Below are 21,091 nucleotides of genomic sequence, written 5' to 3'. Positions count from 1 at the left end.
TTCCCTGGTGGCGCAGTGGTTAAGAGTCTGCCTGCCAATGCAGGGGATAAGGGTTTGAGCCCTGGTCAGGGAAGATCCCACATGCAGCAGAGCAACTAAGTCCGTGAGCCACAACTACTGAGCCTGCGCTCTAGAGCCCACGAGCCACAATTACTGAGCCCATGTGCCACAATTACTGAAGCCCACGCACCTAGAGCCCGTGCTCCACAACAAGAGAAGCCACTGCAACGAAGAGTAGCCCCCGCTCGCCGCAACTAGAGAAAGCCCATGCGCTGCAACGAAGACCCAATGCAGCCAAAAATAAATAAATAAACAAATAAATTTAAATAAATATTTTTTTAAAAAACAATTATAAGCCTTAAATATTTAAATTTCAGCCTTGAATGAAATTGAGAAAAGCTGAGAAAGGGAGCAAGCTTCAACAGCAGAGCCTCAAAGGAAGTAGAAACATTGAGGTTTTGACAAATGACTTGAGACTGCCAAGCCCTGAACTAGCTTTGAACATTTTGCTATGAAAGGTAATAAACATGCCTGGAGAACACTGACCAGTTAGATATCTGGAAGGATAGTCAGAATAAAAAAGTTAGGCCAGTTAAATGAAAGGTCTGCTAGGTTTCTAACTTATTCTACATGTTGCCATCATAAATGTGAATTCTGACTAGTAAAATTAAATATGAATTATCTGATTATTTCCAACATACTCTACTGTAAACTCTACATTTTTAACTTCAATTTTATATTTGTGTAACCCTTAACCTTAAGATATTTTATGAGATGGTATAGAATTACACTAATACGTTAACTACTAGTCTCATGTGGCTATTAAGCACATGAAATGTGTCTGGTCTGAACTGAGATCTGCTGCAGGTGTAAAACACACACCGAATTTCAAAGACTTAATCGAAGAAAAAATATTTCATGAATTACGTTATATAATATTTTAGATATATTGAGATAAATATGGTGTTAAAATTAAATTTACCTGTTTCTTTTTATTTTTTAATATGGCTACTTAAAAATTTAATATTACATTTGTGGCTTGTGTTATTTTTCTACTTGATAGCATTGGTATAGAGCAATGGTTCTCAACCAAGGGTGATACTGCTCCCAGGGGACATATGGCAATGTCTGGAGATATCTTGGCTTGTCACAACTGGGACAGTGCTACTGACATCTCATATAGAGACCAGGGATGCTACAATGCACAGGACAGCCCTCACAACAAAGAATGATCTGATCCAAAATGTCAACAGTGTCGAGGTTGAGAAACCCTGGTATAGAGAAGTGGTTAAAGAATGGACTCTGGAGTCAGACTGCCCAGTCTGAATAGCATTTACTAGCTGTGTGACTTCGAGCAAATTGCCTAACCTCTCTTTAATTCATATTCCTTATCTAAAAAATGGGGTAATTATAGTACCTCCCTCACAGGGTTTTGGGGGAATTAGTTGTGTTAATATGCATAAGTACTTAGAACAGTGCCTGGCACGTAGTATTTGCTCAATAAGTATTAGCTGTTATGATGTGAAATTTTTAATTTACTTATTGTCTCTTTATTTCATGAAACGATTTCAATTTCTCATTAATTTTTCTATTTTTAATTCTCCATGACTTTACCAATCTTGCTATAAGTAACCTATCTTTATAAAAAAAATTGAAATTTCCCTTAAGTTAGGAAAAAACATTTGTTTTCCATCTTGCATAGGTTGCACAAGTACAAATGGACATTAAAGCAGAACCATTATTAGCATACAACACAGAAGCTCAATCTTCTCTACTATATAATATGCATGCAAAGTTCACCAAGGTTTGCCTTAAGTGGAGGTCCCAATGTTTCAGGCCACTGAGTGAGTGTGATACTTACAGACAGAAGCAGAAATCCCAGTCGGTGTCATTGCTGGCAGTCGGGATGCGGATCGGGCTGGCTCACATCTTCTTCCTACCAAGAATCACATGTAAGGTCACCTTTGAAAGAAAACGCCTAGAAGTCTGTTCTGTTTTCCCTTTGTTGGATGCTATAAGCATTAAAATGAAACTGCCCAAATATATATAACCCATCCTAAATCCATAAATAGACTATACATACACACACACACTCATGTATGGAGACCGTGGAAAGCAGAAATTAAAGACATCTGCCAAATTAAATCCCTGAATTACATTTCCTTCCTCTAATTTTTACTTCACATTACCTCCAAAATCCCTTACCTTTATTACCCCTTAAGCCAACACATTAACAGCTCCTGAATCAACAAAACTATGATCTACTCAAGTCAAATACTGTTTCTGCAGGTAACCAGCTCTCACTACTAACAGTGTATTTGTTGGTTAGTTCTACTCCGTGTCCCTTGGGCCATCTCACTACTTAATAGGTGATCCTAGTTAAGGAGCTAAAACACATGCGTCTATTTTGGTTGCTGTCATTAGCTGTTGGGGGAAATGACTGAAACTCACGGCAAAAAATCTGACTTGTAATTATTTGCTAAATTGAACCCGCAAGGCTATCCCTGTCGATTAAATCAAATCGAACTCGAATGCAGTCATTTATTGAACATTGGTACCCACCAAGTCCCTCCTCATTTCACCCTGCAGAATGTCACTCATTCCCACCTGAGCCCTGAGTAGCTCTCTGACTCAGACTCCACAACGTTCACAATCCAAAAACCAGAAGGGAAGAATCACTAATTTGTCTTTCTCATCTCTACTTTCAAAACTGTGGCCAGGGCGAGGGGTTCTGACGTCTCAACCTCCTAAATTCTGTTCCTGTGCGGTTTCACATGGCCCTGAATTGTAACACCACTATCGCCCCCCCTCTCTCAAGTGCAAATCGGTTATTTTCTGCAGTTGTCTCGCCTTAACTTTGTAAACCTTAACACCACATTCCGAGCAACGTCCGAGTTTCCCCCGGCTTCTTTCCTGTGGGCGGTGCCCCGGCCGCAGACGCTCTAGCACGAAAAGCGGGCGAGGGCGGCCGAGAGGCAAGCGTGACGCGGCGTACCTGGCGGAGGGCAGAGGAGCCACGGCCCAGAACCAGGCTTCCCGGCTCCCTCAGCCTGGCAGCTCGGCTTCCGCCGGCGGCTTCAGTGTACTGGCCTCTTCGGACCTCGTTCAAGGCGCTGCTGGGTTGCCTTGCGGACGAGAGACGCTCACCTAGCTCTACCTTTCCCGCCCGCCGCCGGAGTTCTGGCTACTGAGACAATGGAGTTACCATGGAAACTGAACGTTGCGGGCGGCGCCCGCGCCTGTAGCCATGGCGACGAGGGGCACTTCCGGCCCAGCGGAATCCCAGGCTACCCCGGCAAACCATAGCTGCCACCGCACCCTTGCCTTAACGGTCCCCGCGGGCGAGACTCGGGCGACCTTAGCTTCGTCCACACACTTCCCTCTGCTGCGGCTGAACGGTCCACTACTGTTTTTCTTAAAGGGACTTTACCTCTCGGAGATAACGACGTCGGAAGAGGAGGTAAATCCCATCGAAGGATGGAAAGGGGCGCCCGGCTCCACGAGCTTACCAGTTTAAAGCTGCGACGACGTACCGGGCTGTATTCGGCGACACCCTTCGCCCCCCGGGTGCCCCTCCGCGCGCCCCTCCGCGCGCCTTGCACCCTCACAGTTGCCCAGGTGTTCGGGTCCTCCGGGCCCGCGAGGAAAGGCTCAGATAGAACTATTGACGGTGCTGGCATCGTCTGTGTTGCCTCTCCCGGTAAGATTAGAGCTACGCATGAGTAACGGAGCGGAGTGCAGGAAGTGAGTAGCTTAAGATATGGACCACTAGTTCTGCTAATGATTAGCAGTTCAGAGAATATTTTCGAGGATAGAGGGCACACTTGGCAAACACCACATAGCCCTAAGTTATGCGCCATGTATCCTTATCCTACTCATCTTCAGTGGCCTTTAATACCCACAATGGTAACAGTAACTCAGATCTGACAGGTACAGGGGCAGTTGTGGTTAATAACCAAATGAACATCACTGGCTCAAGCAGCCTCGAGCTTCAGGGTGTTCCCATGAACCCCACAATGAATTAGGGGCTGTGACAAGTCCAGTTGGAACTGGTATGTCCCTCTCCTTTTCAGACAAGAGCAGGCTCAGTAGAAAAAGAAGGAAAATATTTACCAAGAACTTGACAGGTGGTGTTTACATTCAGTGTTTGTTCTTTCCAGTTCTGAGGCTGAATTTTAATTGCTGTTGATCCAAGACTGCCAAGATAGCCTTTCTGAAGTTAGGTTGGAGGAGCTATTTAAGTGAGTTCGCTTTAATATGTCTTAACTAAAACCTGGATGGCCTATTAAAGTTTAAATCTGTACCCTCAAGCTCCTGAGCCAAAATTTTAGAAAGACCCCACTCCTTTTATTCTCTGTTTTCTAAAAGAACCCTCAGCATGAAAGGATGATGAGAGAGCATTGAGCGGGGCTTCAGGATGTCAGGGTTCTGCTTTGGACTGTGTGCCCTGGGGCAAGTCACAGCCTAGGGGACTGAATTTTCTTGCCAGTACATTGAGAGTATTTGTACCACTTGCTTTCTAAAACCCCTTCCAGTTCCAGGATTCTGTGAGGATAAACCACAGATATTTATGATTCTATGAACATAATATTGAGTATTTAATATGAATATTTAACATGTATGGGGATAAAAGGGCAGAACTGGTTTCCTGTTCTCTAACACTTATTTCCCTTATCCTTGTTACAAGTTGGTCTTCAATGAAATGGAAAGTTTTAATGTTCTGTCATTCTAGGAAATGCCTATGAAGTTGTTTCTGTGTATATTAAATAGAACTTCTTTCCTGAACACTTGCTCTGCTGATCCTTGTGAGGGGGACGTGTGGTAGCAGAACAGTCACTGAGTTCTCATTCCCTAAAGCCAACACTCTGGCTCCGCCTCCATTTAATTAGCTCATCTGTAAAATTAGAAATCAAATGAGAAGAACTTTAAAGACTTTTAGAGTTCTAAACCACAGTGACTCTTTTTCTTTCCTTACATCTTAACCCTGGCTGCAAATGTAAAGTTAGTTATAGAGTTGCAGGGGGGGAAATGTCACATCCTGGGACCTGCAGGTGTCCTTAGGACTGATCGCCAAGGGAGGGTTCTTGGCTTCATGCAGGAAAGAATTCAAGAGTAAGCCAGAGTAAAGGGAAAGCAATGGGTATGTATATAGAGAGATACACATTCAATAGGCAGAATGCAGACTGCTTTAGAAAGTGAGAGCAGCCCCAGGGCATGGGGTCATCCTGGAAAGTGAGAGCCGGTTCTGGGGCCTGGGGTCCTAGGTTTTTATGGATTAAGTAATTTGATAGGCTAATGAGTGGGAGGGATATTCTCGCTATTTTGGGGTAGGGTGGGGATTTCCCAGGAATTGGATCACTGTCCACTATTTGGCCTTTTATGGTCTACCTCGGAACCGTCATGGCATAACGGAGAGTGATTTTTAAGATTACAATGAAGGTATAATGAGCTAAAGGTCAATGACTGGACTGTTCTCAAAGCCACCTTGTTTTCAGCTGGTTCCAGCCGGTCTTTATCACGTCCCAGCAGCTGCCCCCTTTCTACATTATCTAGCATTTGTACCCTGCTCCTTTCCCTCCTGTCTCAATGTTAAGTGTGCTTTAGTTCTGTTCACTAACTCTGGAATGGAATGCTAGTAATCTGGGGATAGTGCTTTTACAGCGGGTTCACACACCCTCCTTTGATCCTGATTACCTACCGTAAGCTTCGCTGTTGCAGAAATCACACAGAGGAACCATGTATATAGGGTACTTCTAGACTCTTCCAACCCCCAATCAAATGTGATTAGCTCCAAATGATTCCAAATGCAAGGACTGTGAAACCCAAGAACAAGGAAATCCAAATAAACTTTCTCTTGGACTGTGTGATTTTTTTTTTTTTTTTTTGGCTACTTTGGGTCTTCGTTGCTACGCGTGGGTTTTCTCTAGTTGTGGCGAGCAAGGGCTACTCTTCCTTGTGGTGTGCGGGCTTCTCATCGCGGTGGCTTCTCTTGTTGCAGAGCCCGGGCTCTAGGCACTCAGGCTTCAGTAGTTGTGGCTCGCCGACTCTAGAGCGCAGGCTCAGTGGTTGTGGCACACGGGCTTCGTTGCTCCATGGCATGCGGGATCTTCCCAGACCAGGGCTTGAACCCGTGTCCCCTGCATTGGCAGGGGGATTCTTAACCACTGCACCACCAGGGAAGCCCCTGGACTGTGTAATTTCTTAAAACACATTTTCCAGCCTCTCAAGGCAGGGTTAGATACCTTCTTTCTGAGCTCCCACGGTATCCCATCCACAGCCTGAGTGACACCCCCAAGTCAATTGGCACTCCATTTACTTGTGACTTTTTCCATGCATCTGTCCATCATCCAAGGAAAAACACCTATTGAATACCTGCTATGTGCCTGACACTGTTCTTTCTAAGCATTAGGGAAAGCAAGAGCGAACAAAGCAACAAAGATTTCATTCTCCTAGAGCTTCTGTTCTACCAGGGCTGCTAGTAAACAATATGACATCTCTGCAAGTTAGAAAAAGGCAGGTGGCTTAGGGAGTAGGCAGCAACTTTGTGTGAATTAGGAAAAAGCCTCTTCTTCCAGCCAGTCTCAGGCCCTTGCTAAGGGGTCCAGCTTTGGGAAAGGGATGAACCACCTGACATGGAAGGAACAAATTATAAGGAGAAAAATAAAGTCAGGCAGGGGATCTAAAAAGTGATGTGGATGTGGGGAGGGGTATACTGGCTTAGACAGTGAAGTTAAGAAGGGCTTCTCTGACAAGGTAGCACTGAGCAGAGACCACAAGGGAATAAGGGAGCAAATGACACAAATGTGCAGAAGAGCATTGTAAGATGTTAATAGCAAGTGCAAAAGTCCTGAGGCAGGAGCAAATTTAATGGGTTCAAGAACAGAAAAGGTTTCAATTAGGAATGAAGAGAGAGACAGGAGAGTGGGTCAGCAGAAGAGGAGGTCATGCAGGGCCTTATGGGCAATCCATCCATCTAAATCCCCACCTACCCACCCATCCAGTGAATACTGAATATCTGCTAGGTGGCAGGCCCTGTTTGACCAGATGTGAGGTTCTTGTGAGCAGGAGCTTTATATCCACCACTGAGCCTTTAGTGTTCAGCACAGTACCTGGCTTATTACTAGTGTTCAATAACACTTAATAAACTGAGTAATCTTCAGGAACTCTCCATTAGTAGAGATTCTGGCCTCTCTGTGTATATTGGTTTCCTATTGCTGCTGTAACAAGTCATCACAAACTTAGCAGCTTAAAACAATAAGAATGTATTATCTCCTCGTTCTGGAGGTCAGAAGTCTGCAATGACCATCACTGGCCTAGAGATCAGGTGTCAGCAAGACCGGTTCTTTCTAGAGGCTCTCGGGGAGAATTGTTTTCTTGCCTTTTCCAGCTTCTAGAAACCACCTGCCTTCCTTGGTTCATGGCTCTTCTTCCATCTTCAGAGCCAGCAGTGTAGCATCTTTAAATCTCTGACTCCTTCTCCTGCTTTAAAAGACCCTTTTGATTACATCAGGCCTTACCAGGGTAACCCAGGGTAATCTCCTTGTTTTAAGGTCAGCTGAATAACAACTTTAATTCTATCTACGAACTTTATTCTCCTTTTGCCATATAACATAAACTATCTAAATTCCACGGAATTAGGACATGAGCCTCTTTGGGGGAGTGTGATTCTGCCTACCAGAGTGTTTAACTTGATTTCAATGTATAGGTTTAAAGGATTCATTTACATGTCTGGGTTGCTCAAAACCTGCATATTCATTACAAATGCCTGTCTTCAGGAATGGACTCAGACTGGCTCCTGGGAAATGAATTCTGATCCATTAGAATATTCTGTCTGAGAAGAACATTTTTGTATGCTTGACATTTTGGGCCAAGTGGTACAAATCCGATTAAATAGTTCATTCTTAAAATGTGATGTATGATGAATGCATGTCTTTGCTCTGGGAGGTCTGGAATCTGAACAGCTGAAACTGTTATGCAGGTACTTCAGCCTTCATGATAGATCCCCAATAAAGTCCTGGATACCAAGGCTTGAGTGGGCTGATCTGACTGGCCAGACTTCCAAAGTGTTGTCACACATCACTGCTGGGACAATTAGCTATATCCATGTAACTCCACTGGAAGAGGGCACCTGGAAGCGTGTGCCTTGTTTCTCCTGGATTTTGTCCCGTATACCTTCGGGCTTTGCTAATTTTAAGGAAGGAGGATGAGAGGATGTTCTGGGCTGATGGTAACGTTCTATACGTTGATAGGGTTTGCTGCCTAGACATAGTTACGTGTCAAAACTTATCAAATGGTACACTTAATATTTACGCATTTCATTGTTATGTAAATTTTACCTAGACATAATTTCAAACAAATACTAAAACCTAGTTAATGATGTGTATCCTGAAATTTTCAGGGTAGCCTGTGTGGATGTTCTGTACTTATTTTTAAATGTCTCAAAAACTAATGGATGGAAATTGGGATAGATAAGTGGATAGACATGCATACAAAGAGCAAGTCTAGTAAAATGTTAATGCTTGACTCTAGGTGATGAACACATGAGTGTTCAGTGTAAAATCTTTTCAAATTGTGTTTAAAATTTTTCCTAAAATTTGAAAAACTCAAAACTGGAACAACAAACTCTCCATTTTTACTGTGATTTTGCAACTGAAATATTGATCTCAATAACGTTTCCTCAAGGTTTTTTTTGAGAAAAGATAAACGTATAGGTTTAAAAACATCTGAAGGGCTCTTTGGTCTAGGCGGCAGAAGTGGGATGACGAAGGGAACGTCCTCGTTTGGAAAGCGTCGGAATAAGACGCACACGTTGTGCCGCCGCTGTGGCTCTAAGGCCTACCACCTTCAGAAGTCGACCTGTGGTAAATGTGGCTACCCTGCCAAGCGGAAGAGGAAGTATAACTGGAGTGCTAAAGCTAAAAGACGAAATACCACCGGGACTGGTCGAATGAGGCACCTAAAAATTGTATACCGCAGATTCAGGCATGGATTCCGTGAAGGAACAACACCTAAACCCAAGAGGGCAGCTGTTGCAGCATCGAGTTCATCTTAAGGATTTCAATTATTAGTCATGCAATAAATGTTCTGGTTTCGAAAAAAAAAAAAAAAAAAAAAAAAAATCTGAAGGTGACAGATAGGTAACTCTTACTACCCCCCTCCTTTGTTCAAAGCTTACATTATTTGGCTGTGTCCTGCTCCCCCCTCCCCCCTCCACATCCTCCACTAATAATCTGGTACATCCAGTTGCCGTTCTTGAAATACTGTTTCTTCCCATTTTTAGGGCTTGGTTTATACTGAATGTACAGAAATGTCTCTTTCCTTCTCTTCTACTCACCTCCATCTCTTGGGGATTTACTCCTCAAGGGAGCCTTTCCATCTCCCGGAACCCACTTTGATTGCTCCCTCAACCAGCTCCTATGGCCCAATTATGGCGACCGTCATAGTTGAGCTTTTGTCCTTTGATTGTTTCACAAATATGCCACACGCTCCCCGAATGCTGGACAGTTCTCTGCCCTGAACAGGTGAACAGAAATTGCTCCTGTGAATGCCTCCATCTGTTACTTTTTCCAGCTCACTCTTTGCCTTGCAGTCTGCCTTTTAAACCTTGCATCACCCCCATCTTTGCTGGATGGTGTTTCTACTGCTGTCAGCACCCAGCATTCCACAGTTCTGCCACACGGCAAAAGGTTGTGCATCAACATGTTCTGGGAGCATTTTCCCCACATGGCATATCATGTGTTTATCTTAAGATTGGTGAGTTTAATTATTAAAGGCTTTGGAGTCAGTCTGAAAGTTTATGTAAGAAAAACAAGTTGATGACGCTTATGTAACCAATGTGAAGAAAAAGGCTATTCTTGCTCACTCACTGTGATGACCCATATGCTATTCTACTTTTTTCCTCTGCATTCCTATATCACATGATGGAAGCTAGTGTGAAAATGGGCAATTTGAAAATTATCCAAATGGTCCTCACACATATGCATACATAGCATAGTCATCACATCATTTTTAGGGCTGTAAAATACTGAAAGCAGATTAAATGCCCATCAATGAGGAGTTAGTTTAAAAAAAAAAAAAAAAGCGCATACTATGAAACAGTATGCAGAAGTTAAAAAGGATGTGTGTGCTGACAAAGAACAATCTCCAGGATATTTTAAGTGGAAAAGGTATGGTCCAGAAGTTTCTATATTTAAAGGGGAAAATAAAATACATGCCTACATGTACATATAGACATAGAATATCTTAGGTCATTCAAGAAACTTAATAGCTGTTGCTTCTGGGGTGGTAAACTAAGAATCAGGAGGAGAGATTTATTTTCAGTTTATCTCATTTATCCTACAATTATACCCCATGATATATAACCACTGCTGCAGGATGACAGTTTCTTTACAGACCCTGCCTTTGGCATATGAGACAGTTCTTTCCATTTAAGAAGTCTGGTTTGGATTTATCTAGGTTAAGTGCTCATTTGACTGTCACCAAGAAATCATCTTCTGGGACTTCCCTGGTGGCCCAGTAGTTAAGACTCCACACTTCCACTGCACGGGGTGCAGGTTCGATCCCTGGTATGGGTATTAAGATCCCGCATGTTGGGAGGAGTGGCAAGAAAAAAAAAAAAAAAAGAAATCATCTTCTGAGTTGAATGATTGGCCTCTCTTGAGGTAAGTTCTCCTTTCAGGGTGCACACTCGATAATTTAAAATAGTAACAGGGCTTCCCTGGTGGCACAGTGGTTAAGAATCTGCCTGCCAATGCAGTGAACATGGGTTCGAGCCCTGGTCCAGGAAGATCCCATATGCCATGGAGCAACTAAGCCCGTGCACCACAACTACTGAGCCTGTGCTCTAGATCCCGCGAGCCACAACTACAGAGCCTGCGAGCCACAACTACAGAGCCTGCAAGCCACAACTACTGAAGCCCGCGCACCTAGAGCCCACGCTCCGCAACGAGAAGCCACCACAATGAGAAGCCCACGCACCACAATGAAGAGTAGCCCCCGCTCGCCACAACCAGAGAAAGCCCACGTGCAGCAATGAAGACCCAATGCAGCCAAAAATAAATAAATAATTTAAAATTGTAATAACCTCAGACACTATTTGCATTATTTTCATTGATATTTTTTGTCCTTTTTCTTCCCAGAGGTGGGGCGTGAGGAAGGGTTCAGTTGAGTATGTACGGTATGCCTTGGCAACAGGAGCTGAAAGAGAGGCAGTAGAATCGTGTTGTTAGCAAAGCAAATGGCCTTAATGAAGGGAGATGGGCCTCATTATGCTGTTATGAAGAACCATGTTAGCTACTTAAATAATCGTACCCATTTCATTGTCATCTGGTGTTTTAATTATGCTTTCAACCTGGAAGAATTCACCCTACAGGAGTTTTTTTTCACGAATGAATTAACCTTGTACTGTGATAGGATAATGTAAGAAAAACCATGTGTGTGTATTACTTTTTCAAAAAAGCAAAGAAAAAAAATCTAATGGAAGCTTTTCAATAGTTAAAAAAAAAAAAAAAAAAAAAAAAGACCACAGATCAACTGAGGCAATTTTTAATGAAAGAACTGGGATGCAAGTGCCCAAAAGTGGGTGTTGCTTGGGGTAGAGTTCAAGGTGACCCCAGGAGCTAGGGGACGAAATGATAGGACACACTGTGTGAGAGACTGTGGACAACGGCCACTGGTGCCGCACAACACAGGGTATAAAAACCTTTGCCCCGAAATGCTAGTTAGCTGAACTTCAGAAGCTGTACAGGCATGCTTACGAAGGTGCCCCAAATCAACAACAGAGATGCAAGATGAAACAAAAGTTTATTTCCTGCAATACTTTCTGTAAATTACAAAGGCAAAATGCTAAACTACAGCATGTAACTTTTCAATATTTAACCAGAGTACTTGTAATAAATACGCATCCTGAAACGAGATAAAAGGCTACACTTTGTCAGGCGTCCTACAAAATGTCTCAAGTTTTACACTCTGCAGCATTTCTGTGTGGAGCTGGGAGGGGCATGGTTTTGTGTTTTCTTAAGTGCTGTGACAGAAAGTCCTTTCACAGTTTTCTTTGGAGCGTGTTCGAAATTGCCAAACTATAAACAACTTAAGAAAGGTAACACCAGGCTCGAAAGCCAGTGTTGCTTCGCTGTCATTGGTCCTCATCCAACACAGTGCTACCAAGTGGCCTCTGAGCCCAGGCGGCCCTGTCGGAGCTGGACAATGCTTTCCGTTCTATACTTTAGAGATTTCCGTATTCAGTTTACATCTCTCAATAAGATCAAGGCTATAAGGGAAGCTGCAAGCAAGTTAACCTGAAAGTAAAGTGAACAGGAATGTTTTCTCCCAAGACCTCAGCTAGGCACCATAATGTTTACCAGGATTTTTTGCTTCAAAGTTGAAAAACTCGTTGGTACTAACAGCCCTTCCAGAGATAATTTACAGGTGCTGGTAGAGTTGGGGCATTCAAAAATATTCAATGGGTACAAGAGGATTTACTATATTCAGAGACGTGCTACAGTTCTGAGAACACGATGGCAGGAAGTCTAGGGGTGTTGGTGGCAGCTCATTTTGAGTTTGGAATACAAAACCACCTCCTGCTATAGCTGAAAACCTGGAGGAAAAAGTTATATTCTTGTTAAAGTCTCAAACATGATTACCTAAAAAATATTTTGCTGATATAGTCTAGTGTAAATTTCACTTAGGGATTTAGATATGAAAACATCTTTAAGAGCCAATAAAAATATTGTAGAGGAAAAAAAACACTTTAAAAAAATTGAGGTTAAAAACTATGAGGCATTTCTTTTGGCTGTAAACACGCAATTTACTATCCCTTGTTGAACATGAATGTTTGGATTTCCTGAGCTTCGTGAATGACAAACAGCAGGAGGCAAGTTTGCATAGAAAATTTGCAATATGTCAGCGATTTACTTAAAAAGAACTTCTAAGGACAATTTGCTTTTGTTTTAAAACTTCATATTTAAGTTAACAGTGCTCATCAAACTATAAGATTGATAAGCAGGGTGGTGAGAAATATAAGGCAGATGGGGAAAAAAAAGATGGAATTAGCATTTTAAAATCCACAAGATATCACGATAAAGGGTCTAAAGCGTGCAGCTCATAACTAGTGCCATACTAATTTGGTTAGAAATTAAGTCATGTTTTTGGGGGATAGGAAACCAAAGGCAAAAAAGCACACCGCTGTGCCGAATGGCACAGGCTGAGAGCAGGAACACGGCTGCGTGGAGCATCCATGTGTCACTCAGTGATGAAGTCCCTCGGCTGGGCAGGTACCAAGCAGGATGCCTGCCACCAACGTGGACAATCCCAGCTCTGGAATCAGAAGGGATGACCACATCTTTCACTGCTGCTGCTTCGAAGTTTCTAAGCAGTTCTGAGGAGGACAGTCTTCTCCTGGGACCCATCCTCAGAAAGAAGCCTCTGGAAAGGGAAGAATCTCTATTACAAGGGTCACAGTGATAACCACGAATGAGAACAATGGCAGTGGTTGCCAGCAACTCCGGATCTAACATCAGGTGGACAAGAAGCCCGTGTCCTGCCAAGGAATCCACTTTACTTCTTCTGGGACTGGTTCTTACACATGGTGAGGATCTGCTTCAGTACTTTTTGGACATCTTCATCCATCTGGCCCTAGGAAATTCCAACAAAAGACACTCATTAGAATAACCTAGGAGATCATGGCTTGGACACACATCACACAGGACCATGGGGGAGCGAGGAAGGAGGTGAATAAAGGGAAGAGGCTGTTGCCCCACAGGAACGTCAAAATGAAGAAAACAACAGAGGTAGAGGGGAGGCTGAACGCTGAAAAACTAAAACGCTTGTTAGAAAAATAACATCAAAAAGGTGTAAACCGAACCAAACCAAAACAACACTCAGAACCTAAATCCTGGCACTGCGTCACCTGGGGAGTGAGATGGCTGCCTGGGATAAGCCCTTGGCTTCTCACTGCACCCCCCGCGCCCCGACCCCGATCTTCAAGGGAATGTTAGCCCTACCCATCCCACATTTCTAGGAGGAACTGAGTCAAAGACACAACCCTGCTGTTTTTCCTCTGGAGGATGAGGAGGCTGGGTCTCCTACCAGCGTCCTCAGCAAAGGGTCTCTGGCATCTCAGTAGCAAATCTGAGCCCAGCCAGCCAAAGCACCAACAGTGGCAGTAGTGAGATGGTACGGATAGCTCTGAGAATATCATCAAACCCGGAAAATAACATCTAGACCCACACCCTCCTTCAGCTCTCAACAAAGGAGGCTGCTCCTGGTTAACGGTATGGGGCTCCCAACACAAAATGCAAAGCAAAGCAGAAGGTGTTTTAAAAAGCTTTCCAATGAAAAGCTGTCTTCTCAAATTCTCATCTGCTCTACTAGTTTCAGGATGGGCATTTGGGCAAGACCTGCTGTGGTATCTCTTTAGGATCCCCAGACACCATACCTGCACAGCGTACAGAAGGTGCGTTCTGTAAACTGATATCACTTCCTGGTGTTGTTTCTTGCACTCCTAGAAAGAGACAATTTGACATTGTTCAAGAGCTTAGGAGATCTTTTTAAAAAAAAAACAAACATCTAGGAGAAAGCTGTGGCCAAACGCTACCCTAGTGATTCCTTCCACCAACTCGCATAGGAAGCTTTTAAAATTGCTGTGCACTCAGAGGATTGTGTAGTTCGGAATGCTTGTCAATATTCTTAGGGAAAAAAACTACCTGTTTCATATCTTGGTGTGTCAACCCGAGAAGAAAATTCATGTAAAAAGTAGATGTGATAATCCTGAATTTGTTTAAAAATATATATACATACTCAGGCAAAGGATACAGATATATTCGCACAAAGTCAACAGTACAAGGAACTATTTACTTTGTCAAATGCAAAAAGTTATTGTCTCTGAGTGGTTGGATTATAGGCAGTTTCCATTTATAGTAGCTTTTCCAGAGTTTTCTGTATCTTCCAACTTTTCTATCGTATACAATGACCAAATATTTATTAATTTAAAAAATTATCCTTTTAAAGAGAGTTATCGATCACCTTCTATATAGCCAGTGGTGTATAATCCCTGGGAAATTCAATGATTTAGCTCTCAGCACACCAAGGAGGGCAACAGGGTGACGGCACCAACCTCAAATGGTCCCTCAGCACAGCTGTTAATGATTTTCTTTCTCCTTGTTGAGCTGTAATTCCAGTTCCTCCCAGTGACTATATTTCAAGGATCTCAACTCAGCTCTTAACTCTTCTAAGAAGAGGCCTTTCTGCCTACGTCATGATGGAAATTGAGACTATCATATATGGATCACTTTAAAAATCTACTGAAGTCTATGAGTAGCCAGTCTCACCTCCTCCCCAACAGTGTCGGATAGGAGGCGTCCTTCCTATTCAAGGAAACCCTTTGAAACCTCAGTCTTTGAAGTTCCTGCCAGTAGAAGGTACGCTTGGTAGCTCCCTCTGTGCTGTCTCCTCCCACCTCTTGGTTGCCTCCACGCCATCATTTATAGCTTTGTCCTCTGATCACTGTCTTCCTTTCCGGTCCTGCTTCTGTCATCACTTGGTTGACTTGAGTATCCACGTGGATGAGCCACCCACCACCCTGGCCTCTCAGTCCCTTGACCTCAGCTTCACGACCTGTCCCTCCTTCCAGCCACCCGCTCTTATGGTCAGAGCCCTGCCTCAGTCATTACCTCTGAGATCTCAGTTGAAAGCACCCCACTCCCTCACCACCATCTCCCATCTTTGCAGCAAACCTGCTTTAGGCTTCCCCTGCCTCCTGCTGTGACTCTTCGGCCCCGGCGGACGCCTAGCTCCTCGGTCACTTCTCCAGCAGCCAGCCTCGGCCATCCACACTCCACCCCTCCACTGGAACTGTGGTTGCCACGGCTACCACAGGCCATCTAAATGCCACATCCCAGTCCCTGCTGCCTCCTACGCATCTCTTTGAGATTCAGCACGAGCGTCGCCTCCTGCAGGAAGCCTTCAGAGACTCACCCAGATTGGGTGAGCACACTGCCTCTCTATGCCCACAGCACGCTGGGCACCTATCAATGGACGCTTACTACACTGAGTATACGGTAAGCCATCATATTGAGTATACGTTCCATGAAGGCAGGGACTGTGTCTTATTCATTCATCAGCACCTTGTATATTACTGATACATAAAAGCTCATTAAACGCATATTGAATAACTGTAAGAATGACTGTATAAATCGTTAGTACTTTATCTACAAGTCTGTGATAATCACTTGATCAGAAAAATGACCTGCAAAACACAGTCAAGAGCAACTTCTCCTTCCCTGACTACTCCTCCACTGCTCTAGTAGAGCTGGCAACACAAAAAAAGCTGGGTTTGTACTTTGTGGCCAGCTGGAGTAAGGACTGTAGAAACCTGAATTCACCAGTATTGAGTCTGTACTGAAAAAATCACAAAATCCAGGTCCTGTTTGTAAATAGAAGCTAGAGAACATCCAGGATAGACTAACCTTCACGTGGAGAACGTAACATACCCTCAATGGCTAAAACTTTACAGACATTGTGATAGACTGACTAATAGCCCTCCAAAGATGCCCACGTCTTAATCTGTAGAACCTGGGAGTGTGACCTATAAGGCAAAAGGGACTTGCAGATTAAGGATCTTGAGATAGAAAGTAAGATTATCCTGATTATCTGGGTGGATCTAAAACGTAACCACCAGGGTCCTATGAGAGGGAGGCAGAAAGGTCAAAGGTGGAAGGAGACGGGAGGATGGAATCAGAGGCTGGAGGGATATGCGTTGGGGATGGAGAAAGGGGCCACGAGCCAAAGAATTCAGGCAAACTCTAGAAGCTGGAAAAGGTAAGGAAATGGATTCTCCCCTAGAGCCTTGAGAAGGAACCAGCCCTGCTGACACCATGACTTGACTTTTGTGAAACCGTTTTCTTCGGATGTATGGACCTCGAGAACTGTAGTAGTAAGTTTGTGTTGTTTTAAACCAAGTTTGTGTTGCCCTATTACAATAGCCATCGGAAACGAATACAGACATGAAAGGGCTTTCCTGGGTGAAATCAGTTAAGAGGCCAAGAAGCAGCTTCAGACATGCAGACATACAACTACCAGAGAGCCTGGCCCCGAATGAGAAATAGCTCTCGCCGCTGCCACAGACAGTGACGATCATGGCAGAAAAATGGAGAAAGGGTAAACAGCGAGTGGAAGGGCAAACAAGAAGCCTCCTCCCACTGCCTTGTGGGCCCCTCCCTTCCTTCCCACCGACACATGTTACCCTTTGCATTGCAGGCAACGCCAGAGAAATCCATCCTCTGCCTCTCTGGCCTTCATCAAAGAAGTCCGCAGTCAGCTGCCCACTGAAGCGCAGCACGCCTTCAGGCTGGGCATGTGCCCGCTGGTTCCCCGCTCCCTTCCCCGCCCCCCGTGCCGTCTGTCTCCCCACACCCCCAGCGAGGCCGCAGAGACACGCCCACTCACAGCCAGCTGGTGCTGCAGCTGTTTGACCTGCTGCTGCAGCGCCTCCAGCTGCTGGCTCTGCCTCTTGGATGAGCTCGTGGAGTAGGAGAGCTGCGAGAGGCTGTTCAGGGCCTCCTTCAACTTGGCGACTTCCTTCGACATCTCGTTTATCTGGCGAGAAAGGAAAGCTCTATCAGTAGGCAAGAACGTGACACAGAAGCAAATCTCCACCTATTTCTCAACCTGGAACATAGCCTCTCCTGGCCTCTGGGACTGCAGCAATCCCTTTGTTATTTTTTTAAAAGAAAAGCCAGGGCTTCCCTGGTGGCGCAGTGGTTGAGAGTCCGCCTGCCGATGCAGGGGACGCGGGTTCGTGCCCCGGTCCGGCAGGATCCCACGTGCCGCGGAGCGGCTGGGCCCGTGAGCCATGGCCGCTGCGCCTGCGCGTCCGGAGCCTGTGCTCCGCAACGGGAGAGGCCACAGCAGTGAGAGGCCCGCGTACCGCAAAAAAAAAAAAAAAAAAAAAAAAGAAAGAAAAGCCATAAAATGAAACATAAAAACAGATAAAATCAGGCAAACCAAACAAAGCCCTCTAAAGCCATTCCATGCAGACAAGAGCCCCTGAATGACAGACTGTGTTTCGGGGCCTGAAGGTAACAAAAGCTGTGACATGGATTTCCTTCGTTCACCCTTAAAAGGGGGACAGTTGAAAAAATAAATCAGAAACAGGATTTCAGGTAGTCCTTATTTGGAGACAGCTAGGTCTTGCTCCATATTGCTGACGTGGGCAATCAGGAATAAGTTTTAGAAACCCTGGTATCTCAGGCATCTTGCCTCGTAGTGAAGACAATCGCCCACCTCCACCGGTCTCTTGGCTTCAGGAGCTCTTTTTGAAACACTCATTATAATGAAGGAATAAAAGATTAAAAATGCTCTAATGGGGCTTCCCTGGTGGCGCAGTGGTTGAGAGTCCGCCTGCCGATGCAGGGGACACGGGTTCGTGCCCCGGTCTGGGAGGATCCCACATGCCGCGGAGCGGCTGGGCCCGTGAGCCATGGCCGCTGAGCCTGCGCGTCCGGAGCCTGTGCTCCGCAACGGGAGAGGCCACGGCGGTGAGAGGCCCGCGTACCGAAAAAAAAAAAAAAAAAAAATGCTCTAATGAATGCCATTCAGAACATCTGACCCAGGAGACCGGGAATGCAGAGCAGATCCAGGCACGGAAGCATCATCCACTTTTCCCTTTACTTTCCTCCTTCCTCCCCGCGCAGAGCATCTCAAATCGCCTGCCCCTCGCATTTCCTGCCTTATTATCCTGTACACCTTTGAAAATGGGGCCCAGGGAGGGTTTTTATACTGACTCAGAGGAAAGCTCATGGGGTTTAGGGAAGCCATATCAAGTCTGGGAGTAATTGGGTTTTCATATGACAGAGGAATCTGTCCAGATTCCAACAGAGTAGAAGTTCAAGATGGGTCACAAATGCTTCTCAGTTGGTGGGTTCACTTCTGATCCCTGACACTTGGCAGGGCTTCTGTAAAATAATTTTTAAAGGGAAAACATGTACCACACATGTGAAAATGCTTTGGTATGAGGGAAGCAGTAGAAGATGAGTTGTTTTGTTTTGTTTTTTTTTTAAATAAATGTCCACCCTACTATTCTTAATGTGGCTTTGGGGACACAGGGAGTCACGTGTGGAGCCTCTGACCATTCACAACAGGTTAGTGCTTACAAATGGTAAAAATGTTAACCACAGTAAACGAAGGTTGAAAGTCCTAGCGTATACTAGCTCGAAATTCAACAGCAATACAGTCTCACCAACCTTCTTGTCTTTATCCTCTTCCAGTTTTGAAGAGCTTTCAGAATCTCTCTTCATTTCTGCAAGCTCTTCCTGAGCGTGCTGGCATTTTTGCAGAAGTTCACTTACTTCCTGCTCTTTGGATTTCAAGAGAGTCTGAATGTTTTCCCTTTCCCTTTTCATTTGTGAGACCTCACTTCTAATCTGGGCAACCTCTGAATGGGCCTTCTCTTTCTCTTTCATGGAATCCTTTAATTTTGAGGCCAACACACTCACTTCGCTTTCCAGAGACGACTGGAGCTTCTCGTAGGCAGACCTGGGCACCATGGCGTCGGTCACGGCCGCCTTCTCCTCTAGGAGTTGCTTCTCCAGCTTTGCCACCTCCCCTTCCTTGCTCGCAAGGTGGTCTTTAAGACTGCCTATTTTTTCCTCCATCTCTTTGGCAGTGGTCTGCAGCGTGGTTATCGCCTGCAGATGCTCCGTCATGGAGACAGAGTTCCCTTTCTGTACATCTACCAACTGTTTGAGCTGGCTCAGCTCATTCAGCACTTTGGAATACTGCGACTTCATTTCAGACAGTGCCTCTTCAGCCTTCGCTCTGGATATGTTGGTCACTTGCATCAGCTTCTCGTGCTCTGCTTTATGGATATATTCAGCTGTGACGTCTTCTAGAGATTTCCTCTTCCTGTAATCCTCCAGCTCGGCCTGGGCCTCTTTGTATAGCTGGGACAGCTCACTCACCTGCTTGTTGAGTTCATCTATCATCCTGTTCATGGCCTCTTTCATGTCCCCAGCTTCATCACCCGCCTCCTGGGTCATCTGATTTTTCAGTGTATCTTTTAATTTCATGATTTCTTCTTGGGCCTCTTGGTATTTCTCAAACAAAAATGCCTTCTCCTTGTTCATATTCTCAATCACCGAGCAATATGAGCTTTTCATTTCCTCGTACTCTTCCCCGGTTGGCTTCATAACCACCCCTTTCTCCCTCTCTACAAGCTTTCCCTCCAACTCTCTCACTCTCTCTTTATTTCGTTCACTTTCTCCCAGTGCGTTCTGGAGGTCCCGCTTTAGTGCGTCTATTTCCTCCTCGGTGATCCTCAGCTCACGGAGGCCTGAGTCACTATCCATGCCTTCCGGTGCGACCAGGCCTAGTTTCATCTGCTTCTGCACACTCAGGACTTCTTTCATAGCTTCCTCGTACTTGCTCTGCGTTTCCTTAAGTTTCTGGCTGAGGTCGGAGCCGTTCTCTGAAATCTCCGAATTGTTTAAGCACACCGGCTCTGTCCTTCTGGCCTGGAGCTCGGCCTGCAGCTCTTTCCTCTCTGCTTCAGAGCTCTCCAATTTCTTCTGCAAGTCGTGTAAAATCTCCTGTAGTTGCTGGATTCTGACATCGCTGTCGATAGCGGATTTACTCAAGGAATGTGTGAAGACAGATGGAGATGGTTTGGAGTCTGGGGGAGGGGTTTCACTAGGTTTGCCCAGGGGCGGGGCCAAGTCAGTTTCAGCAGAATGGTAAAAGTCAAAGCTCAGGTCTGCTTCTGCCTCCCTGGGTGTTTTGGCCTGGAGAAAAAGGCAAGAATGAAATGGCATCAAAGGTGTGGTTAGATGAGCAAGCAACTGCAATGAGAGAGCGATTCCAAACCTTACATTTGGGAGAGTAGCTGGATTGTTCTGTATGCGTCCTCTTGCCCCATGAAAAAATACGGTCTGGGACGCGAGAGTCGGACTAATGATTCTAAGCTTATTCTGTGCTCTCTTAGGATAGATCATGTGGGCCACTTTAAAAATGTGAGATTTGTTTTGGCTGAAGAGCCTCTGACTCAAATTTTTCCTTTGTTTCTCATATTATTGTAGTTGCCAAGAGGGACAATGGGCTT

At 44.9% G+C, this 21,091-nt stretch overlaps 3 protein-coding genes across 10 annotated transcripts in view; 1 reads left to right on the top strand and 2 right to left on the bottom strand.

Moving 5' to 3' along the window:
* The window catches only part of TTC23L (tetratricopeptide repeat domain 23 like), a 33,240-nt gene extending 31,311 nt beyond the window's left edge, over positions 1–1,929 (bottom strand). The window contains 1 exon segment of the mRNA XM_067030866.1: positions 1,862–1,929. Within this exon segment, the coding sequence (XP_066886967.1) occupies positions 1,862–1,929 (68 nt within the window).
* Positions 1,930–8,734: 6,805 nt separating this feature from the next.
* LOC131756263 (large ribosomal subunit protein eL37) lies at positions 8,735–9,106 on the top strand. Its single transcript, XM_059063237.2, has one exon. It carries the CDS (start codon positions 8,759–8,761, stop codon positions 9,050–9,052), a length of 294 nt encoding a protein of 97 aa, XP_058919220.1. The 5' UTR covers positions 8,735–8,758; the 3' UTR covers positions 9,053–9,106.
* Positions 9,107–11,529: 2,423 nt separating this feature from the next.
* Positions 11,530–21,091, bottom strand: part of RAI14 (retinoic acid induced 14) — a 152,000-nt gene continuing 142,438 nt past the window's right edge. For 5 of the 8 annotated variants that reach the window (XM_059063228.2, XM_067030859.1, XM_067030860.1 and 2 more), the window contains 4 exons: positions 19,239–20,774; positions 17,443–17,592; positions 14,435–14,500; positions 11,785–13,632 (listed from right to left, as the gene is read on the bottom strand). In XM_059063228.2, the coding sequence (XP_058919211.1) occupies positions 13,555–13,632; positions 14,435–14,500; positions 17,443–17,592; positions 19,239–20,774 (1,830 nt within the window). In that variant the 3' untranslated portion in view covers positions 11,785–13,554. Of the gene's footprint in view, positions 13,633–14,434; positions 14,501–17,442; positions 17,593–19,238; positions 20,775–21,091 lie in introns of all 8 variants that reach the window. The other 3 variants (XM_059063226.2, XM_059063227.2, XM_059063229.2) reach the window with 3 other exon arrangements.

This window comes from Kogia breviceps, chromosome 4 (genome assembly GCF_026419965.1).
Source record: "Kogia breviceps isolate mKogBre1 chromosome 4, mKogBre1 haplotype 1, whole genome shotgun sequence".
In the NCBI taxonomy this organism is placed as follows: Eukaryota; Metazoa; Chordata; class Mammalia; order Artiodactyla; family Physeteridae; genus Kogia; species Kogia breviceps.
This window is presented reverse-complemented; position numbering and strand designations above follow the sequence as displayed.